General features: G+C 64.4%; 1 protein-coding gene and 1 long non-coding RNA gene across 6 annotated transcripts; one reads left to right on the forward strand and one right to left on the reverse strand.

The window, feature by feature from the left end:
• Positions 1 to 745: 745 nt before the first annotated feature.
• On the forward strand, positions 746 to 12,190 carry AMZ1 (archaelysin family metallopeptidase 1). Of its 5 annotated transcripts, none has more exons than XM_043559571.1 (6): positions 746 to 1,462; positions 2,647 to 2,814; positions 4,689 to 4,817; positions 5,070 to 5,239; positions 5,656 to 5,832; positions 7,261 to 12,190. In XM_043559571.1, exons 1-6 carry the CDS (start codon positions 1,159 to 1,161, stop codon positions 7,792 to 7,794), a joined length of 1,482 nt encoding a protein of 493 aa, XP_043415506.1. In that variant the 5' UTR covers positions 746 to 1,158; the 3' UTR covers positions 7,795 to 12,190. The 5 variants fall into 5 exon arrangements, 4 of the variants coding, with proteins under 4 accessions (XP_043415506.1, XP_043415508.1, XP_043415504.1 ...); XR_006294147.1 differs by lacking the exon at positions 5,070 to 5,239 and having other exon boundaries at positions 749 to 1,462; positions 7,261 to 10,063; positions 10,326 to 12,190; XM_043559573.1 differs by lacking the exon at positions 2,647 to 2,814 and having other exon boundaries at positions 747 to 1,462.
• On the reverse strand, positions 7,493 to 15,323 carry LOC122471228. The gene is made up of 5 exons (XR_006294148.1): positions 13,760 to 15,323; positions 9,932 to 13,531; positions 8,825 to 8,995; positions 7,989 to 8,292; positions 7,493 to 7,605 (listed from the first exon to the last, which is right to left on the reverse strand). It is a non-coding gene; the product is annotated as an uncharacterized LOC122471228 (long non-coding RNA).
• Positions 15,324 to 15,623: the final 300 nt, after the last annotated feature.

The following is a 15,623-nucleotide window of genomic DNA, read 5'->3' on the forward strand; positions in this document are numbered from 1 at the left end:
CTAGGACCCCCACCCCGCGGCAGGGCCCGTCTCTCCTCGCCCCGCCCCACCGCACCCCCCCCCCCCCCCGAAGAGCAGGCTTGGCTCTAAAAGAAGAGTGTACCATCCGCTGTTCTTCTGGTTCGCCTTGTTCTCTGTTACTTGTGTGCCTTTTCTCCGGCTTCTGGCTTCTTTCCTCGTGACCTCCCTGCTCTACTCATCTGCCGGTGGCGGCCTAGCTTTTCGGGGTGCGTATGGTGGCGGAGGGGGCGTCGCCTCTGAGGGGCACGGACCTCCTAGTCCTCCCTGTAATGCGGAAGGAAAACTCCACTTTGTGAACTGACTTTGTCCCGTTCTCCGGGCCCGTCTGTCCCCCCCCCGCCACACCCCCCAGGCGTGTCCTCTCCTGCCGGTCTGTCCCAGCCCTCAAAGTGCTCTTTGTCACACCGTCACATCTCCCTATTTATGGCCTTCTGTGGTTGGCACGTGTGCTGGGAACCTTCTGGATCTGGGGGCTGCCTGTCTCCGACGTGCTCTCGCCTGCTTCCAGCTGGCCTGGCGACTCAGGGGTCTGGTGCTCGTCCGCAGGCAGGCGGGGCCTCGCGAGGAGGGCTTATAGGTGGGACAAGGAGGCGCTGCGGGGCCCCTGGCGATGGGCTGCACTTGGCCATCACAAAAGGACAGGAACAGCCGGTTGCCTTCTTGGGGGTGCCCCCTCGGGCTTTGCAGGGGCTCCCACGGCAGTGGCATAGCTGTCCTTCCCGGGTGCCCCCTCCCATCTGAGGGCGAGTCCGTGGGAGTGGGCACTGGGGCTCCATGGAAACAAGCTCCCCACTGGGGGTGGGGGAGGAGGACCCTTCCCTGAGCTGGGCGCTGGTGCCTGTGCAGCGGCCAGAGAAAATGTCCTTCTTCTGCTCCTCCTGCCTCAGAGACCCCGCCCCTGTTCTCAGTGTGCGTGTCCCCCTCCCCAGGGTGCTGCCAGGCCTGGAGGCGTCCGAGCCACGCCCTGCAGTCACCGAGGAGGCCCGACACCGGGAGGGGCCCTTGGCTCAGCGTCCGGCTGTGGGGAGCCTTCGGCGGTTCTGATCGGCCCGCAGGAAGGCTCCGGAAGAGATCGTGGCTGTCCCCTGTGGGGTTCATGGGCAACGGCAGGGGCTCCCCGGAGCGGCCGGGCCCGCCATGCTGCAGTGCAGGCCGGCCCAGGAGTTCAGCTTCGGCCCGCGGGCCCTGAAGGAGGCGCTGGTGTCCAGCGACCCCACCCTGCGGCGTCTCTACGCGTCTGCCTTCACCCCTGCGGAGAGGCTGTTCCTGGCCGAGGCCTACAACCCCCAGAGGACCCTCTTCTGCACGCTGCTCATCCACACGGCCTTCGACTGGCTCCTCAGCCGTCCCGAGGCCCCCGAGGACTTCCAGACCTTCCACGCCTCCCTGCCGCCCCGGAGGCAGAGCCCTGCCCGGAAGCACATCTACCTGCAGCCCATCGGTACGAGGTGGGGGGGCTGCGTACCCTGGGGCGCCGGGCCCGCAGCGGGTGGGCATCGTGGAGCCAGCCGCACCCCGCTGGGGAGCCGGAGTCTGAGTCTCGCATAGGGCAGGGTGTCTGGGGCTCCGGGCCGGGCAGGGCGGCCCCCGCTGGGACCCGGCTCTCCGCCCGCCCAGCTCAGACACCGCTCGGGAAGCCAGGGACCGTGGGGCCTTTGCGGCCGCGTCGCCTCTCCCCTGTTGCGCACAGGGTGTGCAGCCCCAGGCGCTGTGCCGGGGCCCTCCAGAGACTGCGTTCCTCCCAGCCCGCCTGCCCCGTGTCCGAGGCCGGGAAACCGGCCCCGGGAGGTCACCTGACCTGCCGTGGACGCCGAGCTGGCGATGGGCACAGGTGGGGTTTGAACGCAGGCTTAGTTGACCCCGAGGACGTGCTGGGGAGGCCGGCTGGGCCTGGCGAGGGTAAGGGTTCTCCGCGAGGCCTGCTGGGCAAGGGCTGGGGCGGACGAGGGGCCTTGGCCGGCTGTCCACGCGGTGAGGGCAGAGAGGGTGGCGCCTGGCTTTGCAGAGGACCGACCACCAGGCCCGAGCAGAGCTGAGGGGGCCAGAGGCCTGCGGCCACCCTCGTTCTCCAACCCCTTGCGGCCCGTCTGCCGTCCCTGGCTCGAGCCGTGTCCGGCAAACAGCGCCCAAACCATCCGCTTCGTTCTGTCCCCTGCCAGCAGCTCACCGGGGCCTGCGAAACCCTCACGAGCAGACGCGTGGGCGCTTGTTAATGTGCGTTTTGGGGCCTGAGGTGGCCTGGGGCTCTGCGTTTCCAGCCAGACGCCCGCCCCGGGCCCCTGCAGCCGGCCCTCGCTCGGGTGCGCGTCTGTCCTCCTGCAGCAGTCTGGTGTGGCTGCCCCGGGGGCGTCCTGCCCGCACGCCTCTCGTGTCCCGCTCTGCTCCTGCCATCCGGCCAGCCTCAGCCTCGGGGACTCTGGGTGCCGGCCGGGGCCCCCCTGCCCCTCCCTGAGGGGCTCCCCACCTTCCAGACCTCTCTCATCGGGGCGTTGCCCTTTCTTGTGGCTTTCTCCTTTCCGTGAAGGCAGGTCCACGGTGGCCTCCTGCGCCCGGTGGCCGCGGCTGGCGGGGGGCGGGGCGTAGGCGGGTGGGGGCGGGGCGGCTGACGGGCCGTCCCGCCCCCAGATCTGAGCGAGGGCCCGGCGGGTGGCGCTCTGCTGGAGTACCTGCGCGACTGCACGGAGGCCTTCTTCCTGGGCTTGCAGGTCCGGTGCCTGCCCTCGGTGGCGGCCGCGTCCATACACTGCTCCTCACGTCCCAGCCAGGACTCCGACAGGCTCCAGCTCCACACGGGTGGGTGATGGGCGCGGGGGGGGGGGGGGGAGGGCGCGGGCCCTTTCCACGAGGCAGAAGGCGGGAGGAAGGAATCCTCGCCCCGTTTCTTTGGGGGAGGGGGAACCTCTATTCCCCAGGCTTTTGAAGAGCAAGGCTAAAACCAGCCTCCTTCGCCGTCTGGAGACCAGACGACCCCCCCAGCGTCTGCTGGAAACCCCAGGGCATGACGGGTGGGGGAGGGAAGCCCTTTTCGGGCGCCTCCCGCCTTGTAAGGCACCCCTCTAGACTTTTGTCCTGCACGTGTCCAGCCCCCACCAGCCCCCAGGTCACTGGCAGCTGGAGAGCGGCTGGGTCGCGGGGCACAGATGGGCCTTAGGCGTTCAGATGTGCGGGGCACCCGGACTCCGGTCTAGGGAGGCCCCAGGAGCAGGCTGGGCACTTTGGATGGCGCTGGGGCTGGAGGGCCCAGTGTCTCAGCCGTGGCGTGGCGGGAAACCCCTCAGCCCCCTCCTCCGGCCCCTCCTTCGGCCTGTAGGGCCCCCCTGCTCCGCCTCTGTGCCTTTTCTCTCCTTGGGCTGTGAAGCCCCTACATCGAGTTCCTAATTTTAGTTCTCCCCTTTCCATTTCTGTCGCTTCTGGTGGGTTCTTTCTCAAATCGGCAACATATATTTTTTTAACGTTTCTTATTTTTATTTTTTGAGAGAACAGGCGCGCACCAGTGGGGGAGGGGCAGAGAGAGGGGGACAGAGGATCTGAAGTGGGTTCTACACTGACAGGCTGCCCACGCCGAGCCCCACGCGGGGCTCGAACTCACGAACCGTGAGATCATGACCTGAGCCGACGTCAGACGCTCAACCGAGGGAGCCACCCAGGTGCCCCCAGCAGTGTCACTTCTTAAAAATACCAGTTTCCCGCTAAGATTTAAGTTCAGTATGGATAGCCACAAACACAGGTGCCTTTCGGTTCCGCCGTCTGGCGCGTGCTGGTGGCCTACTCGTGGTCTTTCCGTTCATTCTGTCTTGGTATTCTTTCTCGTTAGCTGGACATACTACTTGGAAACTTAGTTTACCTTTTTGGAGATCTAGTGGCCTGGGGTGATGGGATTCGTGCTGGGTTCGTGCCGGGGGCGGGGCTCTGCTTTTGCTCTGCCAGGCCCCTGTGGGTACACAGCTCTTCTGGGCCGGCCGTGGTCCTGGGAGCGGGGTCTGCCACCCTCCCTCATCTCTGAAGGGGCCCAGTCTTAGCTAGTCTGCTTCAGTTCTCTCCTTGGATCTAAGTTCTCATCAGGTTTCGGATTTTTTTTTTTTTTTAATCCTGTTTACTGAGGCATAATTCACATGCACTGACATTCTCCGTTTTGCGTGTAATGGCCCTGTGAGCCTGGACGAGCACCCCCGTGACCCAGTTGCCATTGTCATCAGACTTAGCTTGTTTTGCCTCCCAAGACGCGCTTGGTCCCCTGTGGCCAACTCAGCTCCCACCTCGGATGCTTTAAGAAGCCGTGTTTTGTATTTCACTCAGCTTATCTGGTTTATCTTGGGCGGGAGGGCTGGTCTCAATCCCCAGCGTGCGTGACAGGAGCTGCTGGCACTGAGTTTTCAGGGTTGACAGGGAGCTCTTGGCTGGGACAGGTGTCGTTCTAATGGTAGCATGTCCCTTTCTGTGTCCCAGGCTGCAAGTTTGTCACTCTGAGACGCTCTCCTGGCCATGGACCTTCCTGGCCCTGCCTTTGTCCCCTGCCTTCAGGACACTGTCCTGCTGCAGGCGTGGTCCCCGAGCCCTGTGTCTCTGTCGACCCACCACAGCACCTTCAGACCTCTCTGACCCTCTGCCTCTTCTTTCTGGGGACCCTAATGACTGCACTGAGCCCTGTGGCTCCTCTGTCCCCACAGACGGGATCCTGTCTTTCCTGAAGAGCAGCAAGCCGGGCGACGCGCTGTGCGTGCTGGGCCTCACGCTGTCTGACCTGTACCCCTGCGAGGCCTGGAGCTTCACGTTCGGCAAGTTCCTGCCAGGGCACGGTGAGCCTCCGCCCCGGCAGCCCCCGCCTCGGCCGAGCTTGCGGGGCCCGTCCCGGGGAAGACGATGTGCGCACGCCGACGGAAACCGCTGCCCCCGAACGTGCGGCCGTGCCCTTCCTGCTCAGCCCTGGGCTGCTGCTGGGGGGCCGGCCTGCAGGAGCCGTGCGTCCTGAGGGGTGGGGTGGGGGGGCTCTGCTCCTGCGCCCCCGGGTGAGGTGACCCGTGAGCCCGTGTGTCTCCACCTCTCCCCAGAAGTGGGCGTTTGCAGCTTTGCCCGTTTTTCGGGGGAGCTCCTGCAGCCGGGGCCTGGCGCCTCGGAGGCAGCCCCGGTCCAGGCGGCAGCCGACGGCCCTGAGACACCAGTGCAGGACCCAGGCCAGACACTGTGCTTCAGCGCCCTGGGGCTGGCCCAGTGCTGCAAGGTGGGCGTGGAGGCCAGGGTGTGGGGGTCACCGCACAGGTGGAGGGAGGAAGTGGGCAGAAGCACTGGGGGCTCTGGCCGGTTCGGGGAATGTGCCAAGGATGTGCGATCAGACACGGGGGTGTGAGCAGGCAGCCGCTGAGTCCCCTGTCCCGCCCTCACCGGGACCACCCTGCTTCCCTGTAGAGAGCGTAGGAACGAAGGCCGAGCTGCCAAGACCTTTGCCTAAGGTCACTCGGCTGGGCAGCGGCAGAGAATCGAACCCGTGTCTGTCTGATACCCCAGGGCCATCCGTCTGTGCCCCGTGCTGTCAGGACCGGGACGTGGAGGGCTGATGGACCGCTTCCCGGTGGCCTAGGCCCCTCTGGGGCGTCCCGGGGATTGGCTGCAAGGTCAGTGGCAGGCCTTCCCCCGCAGGTCACCTGCCACGAGCTCTGTCACCTGCTGGGCCTGGGGAGCTGCCGCTGGCTGGGCTGCATCATGCAGGGGGCGCTCAGCCTGGAGGAGGCCCTGCGGCGACCCCTGGACCTCTGTCCCATATGTCTGCGGAAGCTGCAGCACGTCCTGGGCTTCAAGCTCATCGACAGGTACAAGGTGAGCGGCTCTGAGGGGGGGGCCCCCGGGGTAGGGACCGCAGCAGGCCAGCGCCTGGTCTGGGGCCCCGCGCGGGAGTCAGAGAGCAGAGGATAGTTGGGTCCTGGGTGTGAGAACCCCAGGGGAGCAGACAGACCCGCGTGCCTGCCGGTCGGCACCTTCCTGCTCTGCTGGGCAGCGTGTGGCGCCCGAGCCTGGCCCGTGGCGCACCCAGCAACGGTGGCCGTGGCCGTCGGGGCGCAGGGGGGACAAAGGGTGGACGGCTCTTCTCAGGCAAAGATGGGAAATACCAGCTCTGAACGGTGGGTGGGTGCTGGGCGCGCCCACCACGCCACCCCTGCGTCGGTCGGGGCCGCCGGCTCCGGTGGTTGGGGTCCGCGCGGGAGGAGACCCGAGCGGGCCTGGCAGGGGGCGGCCGCACTCTGGAGGCGGTCCTCTCCTGCCCGGCCCGGTTTGGAGCGAGCTGCGGGCGCTGCTGCCCTCTGCTGTCGGCCGGGGGCGCGGCGCGGGCCCTGTGGGTGGAGCCTCCGCGGCGGGAAGCCTGCTCCGCGGACTCCAACTTGATTCTGAGTTCAGCCTCCAGAGGCCGGCGGTGTTTATCAAGGCCTCTCCACCAAGAGCTTTGGCTTAATTTTAAAACCAAAAGTTTTAAGCCAGAAGCTGTTTGCGGTTCTGGGAAAAACCCCGGAGGCAGGCAGCCCGGGCCGCGACGGGGTGGCTGGCGGGGGAGGGGGGTGCAAACGCTCCGGGGAGGTGGGGGGGGGGGTGCTTCTTGGCCAGGCAGCCCCTGAACGGGGAGGGCCTGCGTGTGTCACAGGCTCCCAGGGGTGCTGCGGCTCGCTCACGGCGGTGGGGCGGGGCGAGCGTGCTGCCGGGGCGGCGACGGGCAGGCGAAGGGAGACTCGGCTCTGGCCGTAGCTCGGCGCTCGGCACACGCGTCCTTCCGGGGCTTGGTCATTGGGCACAACCTTCCGCCCCGGAGCTGCTGTGCCTTGGGTGGCGCCTCCCCTGCGAGTTGGTGGAGGAGGATGGGGCCGCGGGGACAGCTCCCGGGGACTCTCTGGGAGCTGACCTGGGGGTGGGAGAGGGGCCGGCCGGGAGCCCTCTGTGCCGCTGCACACCTGCTGGGGACAGAGGCGTGGGCCGTAGTGGTGGTGTCTCCCGTCCTAGCACACAAATGGGTGGGGGGGGGGGGGGGGCGCATCCGCCAGCGCGGAAGCCAGGGTACAACGAAGTAGAAACGGACAAAGTGAGGAGTTTTGGGTATTTATTGTTGTGAAGGCAGCCTGAGGTCAAGTGCACACTCGGTAGAATTTAACTGCCCCGGAGCTGGCCCCACACGGAGCCTGGCGGGCACGGGGGCGGGCAGCGCGCGGAAGAGGTGAGGGACGGGGCCCAGGACACCCAGCCCGTGTCTCTCCCTCGCAGAGACTTTACGCCTGGACTCGAGCCGGGTCGCGGCCCGACGCGGATGCAGGGGCGCCGTCCGCCTCGGACGAGACTCCGCCCTGCAGCGCCGACTCGGGCCTGAGCTGCGACAGCGGGTCGGAGCCCCTGACCCCCGACACGTGGAGCCACACCTTCTCCGCGGGCCCCGAGCCGGAGCCCGAGGAGGGGCTGGGCTCCCCGGCCGCCCCGGACAGCCCGCCTGGGTGCGGCCCCGCCGTGGACGCCATCAGGGAGCACGGACGGTGGCTGGAGCGCTGCATCCGGGCCCTGGAGCGGGAGGTGACGGAGGAGGAGCTGGCGCAGGTGGACGGCGCCGTGGAGGCCCTGGCGGGGTGGGAGATGTTCACGGGGCGGCTCCCGGCCCCCAGGCAGGACCCGCCCTGCGGCCGAGACGGCTGGGGGCTGCGCCGGGTCCTGGGCGACACGTTCTCCTCCCTGAGGAGGAAGCTGAGCGCGCGCAAGCTGTCCAAGGCGGGCTCGTCCCCCGGCCGCTGGCGGGAGGAGGGGAATTAGACGGGGGGACCCACCGCCCGGTGCTGTCGCCCGGAGGGGAACATCGCGTGGGGCCCTGCGTCCTGCCCTCTCACCCCGGCCCCTGCGGAGGGTCCCCGGGCCCAGCCTGGATGGCGGCTTCCTGGGCCTGGGGCCCGTGTGCCCATCTCCCCCCCCCCCCACTCACCCCCAGAGCGGGGCCTTCTCACACTCACCGCTTTCCTGTCCTCAGGCTTTCATGCTGTGTCCCCGACACCACCTCTGCCTGCTGTCACCCTTGGTGTTCTGACAAAAGGGGCCTGTGGTGTTGACAACTCGTTCTAACAAGTGTTGAGGCCGTGGGGGGCCGGCTGCCCCGGGGGGTCAACTGTCCCCATTTACTTCTGTCAAACTTTGCTTCCCGCATCTGAAATCCTTCTGTGTGCTCCCATGTCTGCCGGTGCCGGCTTCACTAGCAGGGGGCCCCTGGGCCTGCGGGGAGAGAAACCTCTGGTTGCAACAGCCGAGGAGCATGGTCACCTGGAAGGAGGCAAGCAAGGGGGTGGCTCTGAAACGTGGGGGGCTAACAAAAACCGTGTAAAATACGAAACACAATGCAGGTTGCAGAGTATTCGCACCCCCCTCCCCCCCTCCCTGCCCCAAGCAAACAGGGTGGAAGGTTCCTTGTAATTGGACACCAGGCTAGGCTGCGGGATCCCAGACCCCAAAAGGCCCAGCATAGATACGGCCCCAGGCCTTGGTTGTGGCTTCTGGGAGGCATAGCTGGGACCTGGAGGGAACTGACAGCGGGGAGAAGATGAACAGCCAGGTGGGCAGAGGGGGGCCCAGGACCTGAGGGAGACCAGTCTGGGGCTGTCGCTGTGAGCACGCCCCCCCCGCCAACTTTAGTGCCTTAAAGCCCCAACCCTGTGCTTAGAGCTCAGGACTTTGCAGTGGGGACAGAGCCTGGGGGAAGGCAGGTCCCTGGGCCTGGCTGCGGGGTCTGCCGGGAGGCCCCCAGAATATCACCCTCACTGTACCCCAGCTCCTGGGGAGGGGCCCTGGGTCCTACCTTTGAAGGGTGGTGGCAAGGTCCGGAAGACCATGGGGGATGGGATCACCTCCTCCGCGTATGACCTAGCTTCCGGGTCCCTTCCGTCTTCTGCCAAAGGTCTGTCTCCAGACCGATGGACTGGGGGAGCTGGGGGCCTCAGGGGCTCAGCATGTGCCATGGGGGTGACGGCTGCGGGCGGGAACGTGGGGAGAATAAAACTTGGAGGCACCGAGACCAGAGGTCCTTCCTACATCAAGTACCACTGCAGAGGGGGGTGGAGAGCAGTTGGAGACGGTCCCCAGGGGAGGCGGCTCCGATGGAGGTCGTAATGAACGCCATCTGCTCGGGCAGAGTCGCGGGTCACGAGCCCTGGCACGGCTGAGCACCTCACCCGAGCTGACCTGCAGGAGCTACACACCAGGCTTCTGAGAAGCCAGGGCCTGGGCTGTTTTTTGTTTTTGTTTTTTTTTAAATAAACACACCAAGTGGACTGTACTGCCTGGAAGGTCCGTATCAGTCCCAGGTCCCCGTGAGTCCCCAACATCCCCGCGGGCACAGGCCAAGAGAGAGAAGGGAGCTAAAAATACTCCGGGGTCACGACATCATCTGCTTTGCGGTTCCTGTGTGAGACGGGGCCAGGAACGCTTCCTGCACCTTCCGAAGCAGCATTAACACATCAAAACTGTTCTAATGAAGCTGGAGGAAAGGCCTGGCCGTTCTGGGCCCCTCCGCCCGAGCGCCTGCCACCCACACGCTGCCAGGGTCCGAGAGAGGGCTTGGGGGCCTGTTCATAGGTTCTCCTGGGACGGCTGGTTCAGACCTTTCTGGGAAGAACAAAATTTCCAGAAGGGCTTAAAAATAACCCCCCAAACATGCCATGGCTCAGCCAAGCAGCTAATGTTAAAGCTGAGTCCAAATTTAGATCCCATCAAGTTCAAGAGAGGCCACACCCTTCCAGGGGTGTGTGCGTCCACATCCAAGGTCTGAGCATAGAGCCCCGACAGGCAGTGGGGGGGGGGGGGGGGTCGGCTGGAGTCAAATCCACCTGGGAAAGGACCCGCCAACCTTCCTACAAATAAACTGTGCAATCGAATGAGTCCTCCCAAGCCCCAGGGACTTTCTTACCTCCATCCTCCTCGATTCTCGACAACCCTGGCAAGAATGCTGCCCTCCTCCGGAGACCTGGGCTTGGGGGTCGGCGGGAGACTGCAAGGCTGCAGACCTTCTGTATTCTGGCTCTTTCCTAGGAGCACACAGGTAAGTCCAAGGGGCGGGGCGGGGGTCAGCAGCCGCAGCACATTGGGCTGACTCCCTGCAGGTCTGGGCAGCCGCCTGGGTGGGTGAGTCGTCCCCAGCTGAAAGGGAGCGTCCCCGGGAAAGCCAGGAGGGTCCGGGCCCCACCAAGCAGCTCCCAAACTGGAGCTGGAAACCCTTCCGGGCCGGGCCTCAGAGGTCACCTCTGCCAGGAGAGGCCCAACCAAGCCTGGAGACTCCTGATCACAGTGGGGCAGCTACACAGGTACAGGGAACCGGATTCAAGGACGTCCAGGGAAAGCGCAAACGTCCAGCCCTCAGAGAGCCAAGCAGAGAAGGCGGACCCTGAGCGTCAGCTGGAGCACAGCTCACGCAGCACCCTGATGCGGGAGGAGCCGGGATGACCCAGGTTTACGTTTGAACTCGCTAGTGCCTACAGACCCAAAGGGAAACAAACCTGTCAGGGCTCTGTTTGAAAAAGCAATTTCCAAGAAAGGTCCTGGGGTCACTAGCGTTCCATCCAACCCCAGCTATCCCGCCTGGTGATGACCAGGGTGACCCTCGACTCGCACGGCCGGGGCCAACACGCCTGCCACGGGCATGGTCTCAGGGGGATCCGTGACCCCGCCTCTGCTGGGACCCCGGGGGCCCACCAAATTCCCTGGAAACACCATCGGCCGGGTTCCATGTGAGGGACTCCACGGGGCTGCTGCCCACGCATCTCCATCGGGACCCTTTTATGGCCATGCGTCACCTGTCCCCGGGGGCTCCTGCCACGCTGACTGCTCCTGCTTCTCGGGCGCTGTCCCCTCCCTCGGCTGGCCACGGCCGACACGGCTTCCTCCCGGGTGCCCGGACACGCTTCACGGCACTGCTCCCCCATGTCTGTGAGTCTGGGTAAGGGGTGTCTCACTGGCCTGAGGTCAGCGGGGCCGGCCACGGAGCTGTGCGTTGCTCACCAGCTCGAGGCCCCCGTAGCACAAGCGGGCACACGCTCACTGGCCGCCACAGCAGGCCGACAAAGCAGAGGGCTCCCGGGGCGCTTGATTCCGTCTGAGGCCGACATCACTTTGATTTCCCACCTTCAGACTTGCAGCAACAGAAGCTGACCTCTTGGTTCTCGCCACACCGGGTCAGAGTAAGAGAGCTGTCAGCTGGACTGTTCGTGACCTTTCCTCGTGGATGCGGCCTCCCACCGGGGGCCTGTTGGTGGGCCTGCTGCCTTCGTCCCTCGGCCCGCCTGTGGGGACGCTCCTGGGAGCTGCATGTGACAGGCGAGTCACAGAAGCCGGGGGGGCCAGAGCTGGGACGCACGGGGTCGCAGGAGGAGAGCGAGAGCACCGTGTGGGGTCCTGAGCCTGCAGAAAGGAGCGGCCTAATGTCAAAGGCAGGAACACACCATCCTCCGTCCACTTGGCCTAAGTGTGCAAGCAGGAAAAATACAGGGAGGGACACACAGGCCTGAGCCACGTTCTACCTACATCCCTTGGGAGTGACCTGGGTGCTCCCCCCGCACACCCCACTGGAGACACTTCACTGAAGGTGGGACGGTGGCATCCTGGCTGGCACGCGGCAGCCCTAGTGGGACGGGAGGCGGAGGCCCCACAGCGCTACCTCTCGTTCGCTCTGCCCTCGGGCCTTCCCTCCCCTGCTCCGGCTTCTCCCTGCAGGGCTCGGGAGGTGGAGCTCTGTCGGTCCAGCACCAGCTTGTCATGGGTCCCGAGCCCTGCAGCCCATGGCCCCGTCCCCAGGAGCCCTCTCTCTCAATGGCACCAAATTCGTCCAGATTACATCCGCTCCAGTCACAACCAGATTAAACTGCTTGATGGGCACTGTTTTGATTTTTTTTTTTTTTAAAGATTTTGTATTTAAGCAGTCTCCTTGCCCAGCGTGGGCCTGGAACTCCCAACCCCCAAGAGTGGTGTTCTCGACTAAGCCAGCCGGGTGCCATCATTCCTGTTTTTAAAAGCCCCGAAGCCAAGGGGAAACATACAACCTGAACGTAGGCATCTCTGTGCTGAGGCTCCGAACAACTGTGCCATACGGGGAAAATTCCATGTAGTTCAAATTTTCTGAACCACTTCTGTGTGACATTATCGTTCTCAAATAAATAAATGCTGTCAACCTGAATGAAGAAAAGGCCTTGCGGGCAGACGGTGAGTTCCACCTGACACCCACCCTTGGAATCCAGGAGGCGTGCCCTCCTGCTAGAAGGCGCGAGGCCCGCCCGGCCGTGAGGGCAGCAGGTGCACACGGCCCCAGGTGTCCGAGGGGCTCTGGCCCTCGCCCACGTGGGCAGGCCTGGAGGGTCTGGTCCCCTTGGCCACACACGCGCCCTGGAGGAACCTCTACGTTCATAATATCCCTGCCGGCGGGGTTTAAAAATCCGACTTACCAAACTGACTCCGTTCCTAAATGCACAGTACCTGTTTCCAAGCTTTCTGGGGTCAAGGTTGATGCTTTATGAAATCACAGAATGAAAACAAAAGGCTAGTTTCGTTTTTTGGGGTGGGGGGTGGGGTCATTATTTCTATTCGCACTAATGTGACCCACATCGTCTTTTCTGCCTGGACACCAGAGGTTCAATGCGGTCACCCAGCTGCCCGCTCACCTCCCATCCAGGCAGCAAGTCTGCCCGTGGAAGGGCAGGGGTGAAGATGGCAGTGTGCCGTGGGGGGAGCCCCGGCCGTACGAGGCGTTCCTGCCAGGGGAGCCAGCACCCCGCAGGACGAAGGGCCAGCGGGGACGGGCCGGGGTTACGGAGGCGAAGGACGGGCAGGAGACAGGCACGCTTCATCCACAGCACAACCATGAGGGGGCCCGGGGTTCTGGAAAGTACAGTTTGGCCCAGGTGGCCTGTGGATGCCCCGCTAAACACGCACTGCGGGTTGCCGGGCCACACGGCCCCCTCCATCCTAAACATGTCACACGCGGCGGCCGCAGGCAGCAGGAGCTGGCGGTGGCGGGGGGGGGGGGGGCGGTTGCAACATGCCAGGAAAACAAACGTCATTCAAGGCAAACGTGAACACACTCAGAAAAGCCACATACGCTGAACGTGCTACGCCCCCCACTGGAGCCGCACAGGGCGTTTTCACACCTCACGGTAAGGATTTTAACCCGGTGCACGTCTTCACAGACGGAGGCCTGTCCCAGGACCTCCGTGGGTGGGCTCGGCGTGGCCCTTTCACGGAAGTGCCCGTGACGGAGCCCGTGGCTGTCATCCTGGGGCTTCCTTCAGTGTGTAACGCCCCCGGAAGGGCTCAGAGCTGGTGTCTTCAAGCGAACGCTGCAGCGAGGATGTCACGGCAGCCCCGGCCTCCTGCAGCGTCCTCTGCGCTGGCTCAGCGGCGGGAGCGGCCGCAATAAGGGGGCCGCGCGGGGGGCACCGGTAGGGCGCTTGCGGGGCACAGGGTCAACCATGGGGCGGCTGGCCACGTAACGCTGTACTGTGTCACGGGACAACCTGCCAATCTGAACAAGGTCCAAAGGTATTCGCGAAGGTTCTAGAGACGGACAGCCTCCAGAGAGCCGTTTTAAATTTCTTTGTAAGCGGGCTCGGTTGAGAGTCCAATAAGATCTCAACCCCGAACAGGACAGACGATGGCGAACACGGCCACAGCTGCCACGGACTGTCCGCGGGAAGTCCCCCCCATGCCTCCACCCGCCACCCACAGACCAGCCGGCGAGACCTCCACCCACCTGCTGCAAGCGGGTCCGGGAAAGGTGTGTGGCTCCCCCAGGCGTCCCCCTGACGGCGTGGCCCAGTCGGGGAGCCCCAGAGAACCTCGGGCTGGTCTGAAGGCTCCCAGTGACCGAGAGCTTCCTGTCGACGGCTGGCACTGACCTGTTTCCCCGGGCACCGTGACTGGTGCTGTGGGGGCTTCCGCAGGGGTCACTTCCTGGATGGAGCGGGGGGCACAGCCGGGTGGATGTGCTGCCCCCAAGTGCTCCCGGACCATCGGCAGCAGGACAGACGGTCTCTGGCCGTGGCTTCAGGACAGAGACTACAGGTCACAAAGCAGGGTCTGCCTGCACCCCCGCTGTCCCTCTTCCTTCCTGCTGGTCACTCTGACGTCAGCCGGGAGAGGCAAACCGCCCGCACTGGTGCCAGAAAGTGACAGAACTGGGCTCGGAGTACGCGTTCCCATCTGAGGGGGTCAAGGTCTTCATCGCCCTGCAGCCGACTTGAGCGCCACCTTACAAGACGACACGGGGGCCGTGTGGACCCAGGCCCTCGCGCAAGTCCTGTTCCACAGGGAAACTCCAGCTTGGCTGCAGACAGCCGGGAGCACGTGCCCTCGGAGGAAACACATCAGCTTTCACAAACAAAACGTCAAGTGAATTCACGGTTAATGACAAGGTGACCTGGCTAGAGAAGGGAGGCCCTCCGATCGTTGTGGCTCAGGGTCGCCCCGTGGCACGGCCGGTCCCTCCTCACCTGCGGGGTGGCTACTCGCTCATCCACGGGCCTGAGAGGAAACTCGGGCTCCTTTAGAAACCCCAGGGCAGCTGCTCTCGTGTTTCACTTGGGTTCACGTTACACGCACATAAAAAAGAAAACCCTCTGAAAAGAAACAACTACGTCTATAACCGACTTGAAAATAACCTCATTTTCTGGTTGAGCTGCGTTCATTGAGAGCCAGGTGTGAAGTCTACAGGTCCCTGCTAAGACTCCCACGATGACATTTTAGGACGTTCTGCTGAAAACTGGGAAGATCCAAGGGGGAGGAGCTGCCGCAGGTCAGGGTCAGACCCGAGAGCACCCCTCCCCGTCCTAGCTGTCCCCTACTCCCATCGGCTAGGACAGCCCACTGCCCTCTGTGGTCTCTTTCTGGGCGGGAACCCCAGGGCCTGCGTGCCACCCCATTCCCACCCCCCAACACAACGGACACCAATCTCTGGGAAGGTCCACCTGCCGGGAATTTGAGAAGCTGTCTGTTCCTGATCTGGGATTACAGCCTTGGGAAGGCTCAGCCCTCCCGGAACCAGTTCAGCAATCTTGGATTAGGGAAAGCCCCGAGCTTGCAAAATACAGCTCTAACAGCCCCGGGGGCTTCGGGTGCGGCTCCCAGGCGAGGTCACCATGGTCAGGGCTGGGCAGGCGCCTCCAAGGAGCCGCGTGGGTGTGAAGCAGAGGGAAGCCGGGCGACAGAAGGGCTCCTGGGAGTAACCTGTTACCTTCTCTAGTGCGTTTCCACCTGGAGAGGACAGTGAGGTGCGGAGATCACACCCACCTGTTCTAACACACCCTACTGAGCTTACCAGTCTCCAAGCTTCGAGAGCCCTGAAGTCCTTCCCTAGCAGAAGACGGCGAGAGACAGCTCCTTCCTCGGGGGACCCAACGGCTTTCTTGTCAGGGCCGGGCACTGCCTCAGGAACGGCCCCACACGGGGGCTGTCGGCACCCCCAAGCTGCGGACCCAGCACCGCCTCCCGACTGGGACCGGCAGCCCCGATGCCCAGTCAGAGAAACATGGCACCACACACGCGAGCCCCACAGATTGTTCCAGAAGGAGGCTGCCGAGCGCACGTGACGTACCTCATGGAGAAGACGGGCCGCAGGG

Source organism: Prionailurus bengalensis, chromosome E3 (assembly GCF_016509475.1).
Source record: "Prionailurus bengalensis isolate Pbe53 chromosome E3, Fcat_Pben_1.1_paternal_pri, whole genome shotgun sequence".
Lineage (NCBI taxonomy): Eukaryota > Metazoa > Chordata > Mammalia > Carnivora > Felidae > Prionailurus > Prionailurus bengalensis.

Coding starts and splice junctions, on each gene's coding strand:
- AMZ1 (XM_043559569.1), top strand. CDS start 1,159: ATGCTGCAGTGCAGGCCGGCCCAGGAGTTCAGCTTCGGCCCGCGGGCC. Junction 1,463..2,646: donor CATCTACCTGCAGCCCATCG/GTACGAGGTGGG, acceptor TCCCGCCCCCAG/ATCTGAGCGAGGGCCCGGCG. Junction 5,833..7,260: donor AGCTCATCGACAGGTACAAG/GTGAGCGGCTCT, acceptor TCTCCCTCGCAG/AGACTTTACGCCTGGACTCG.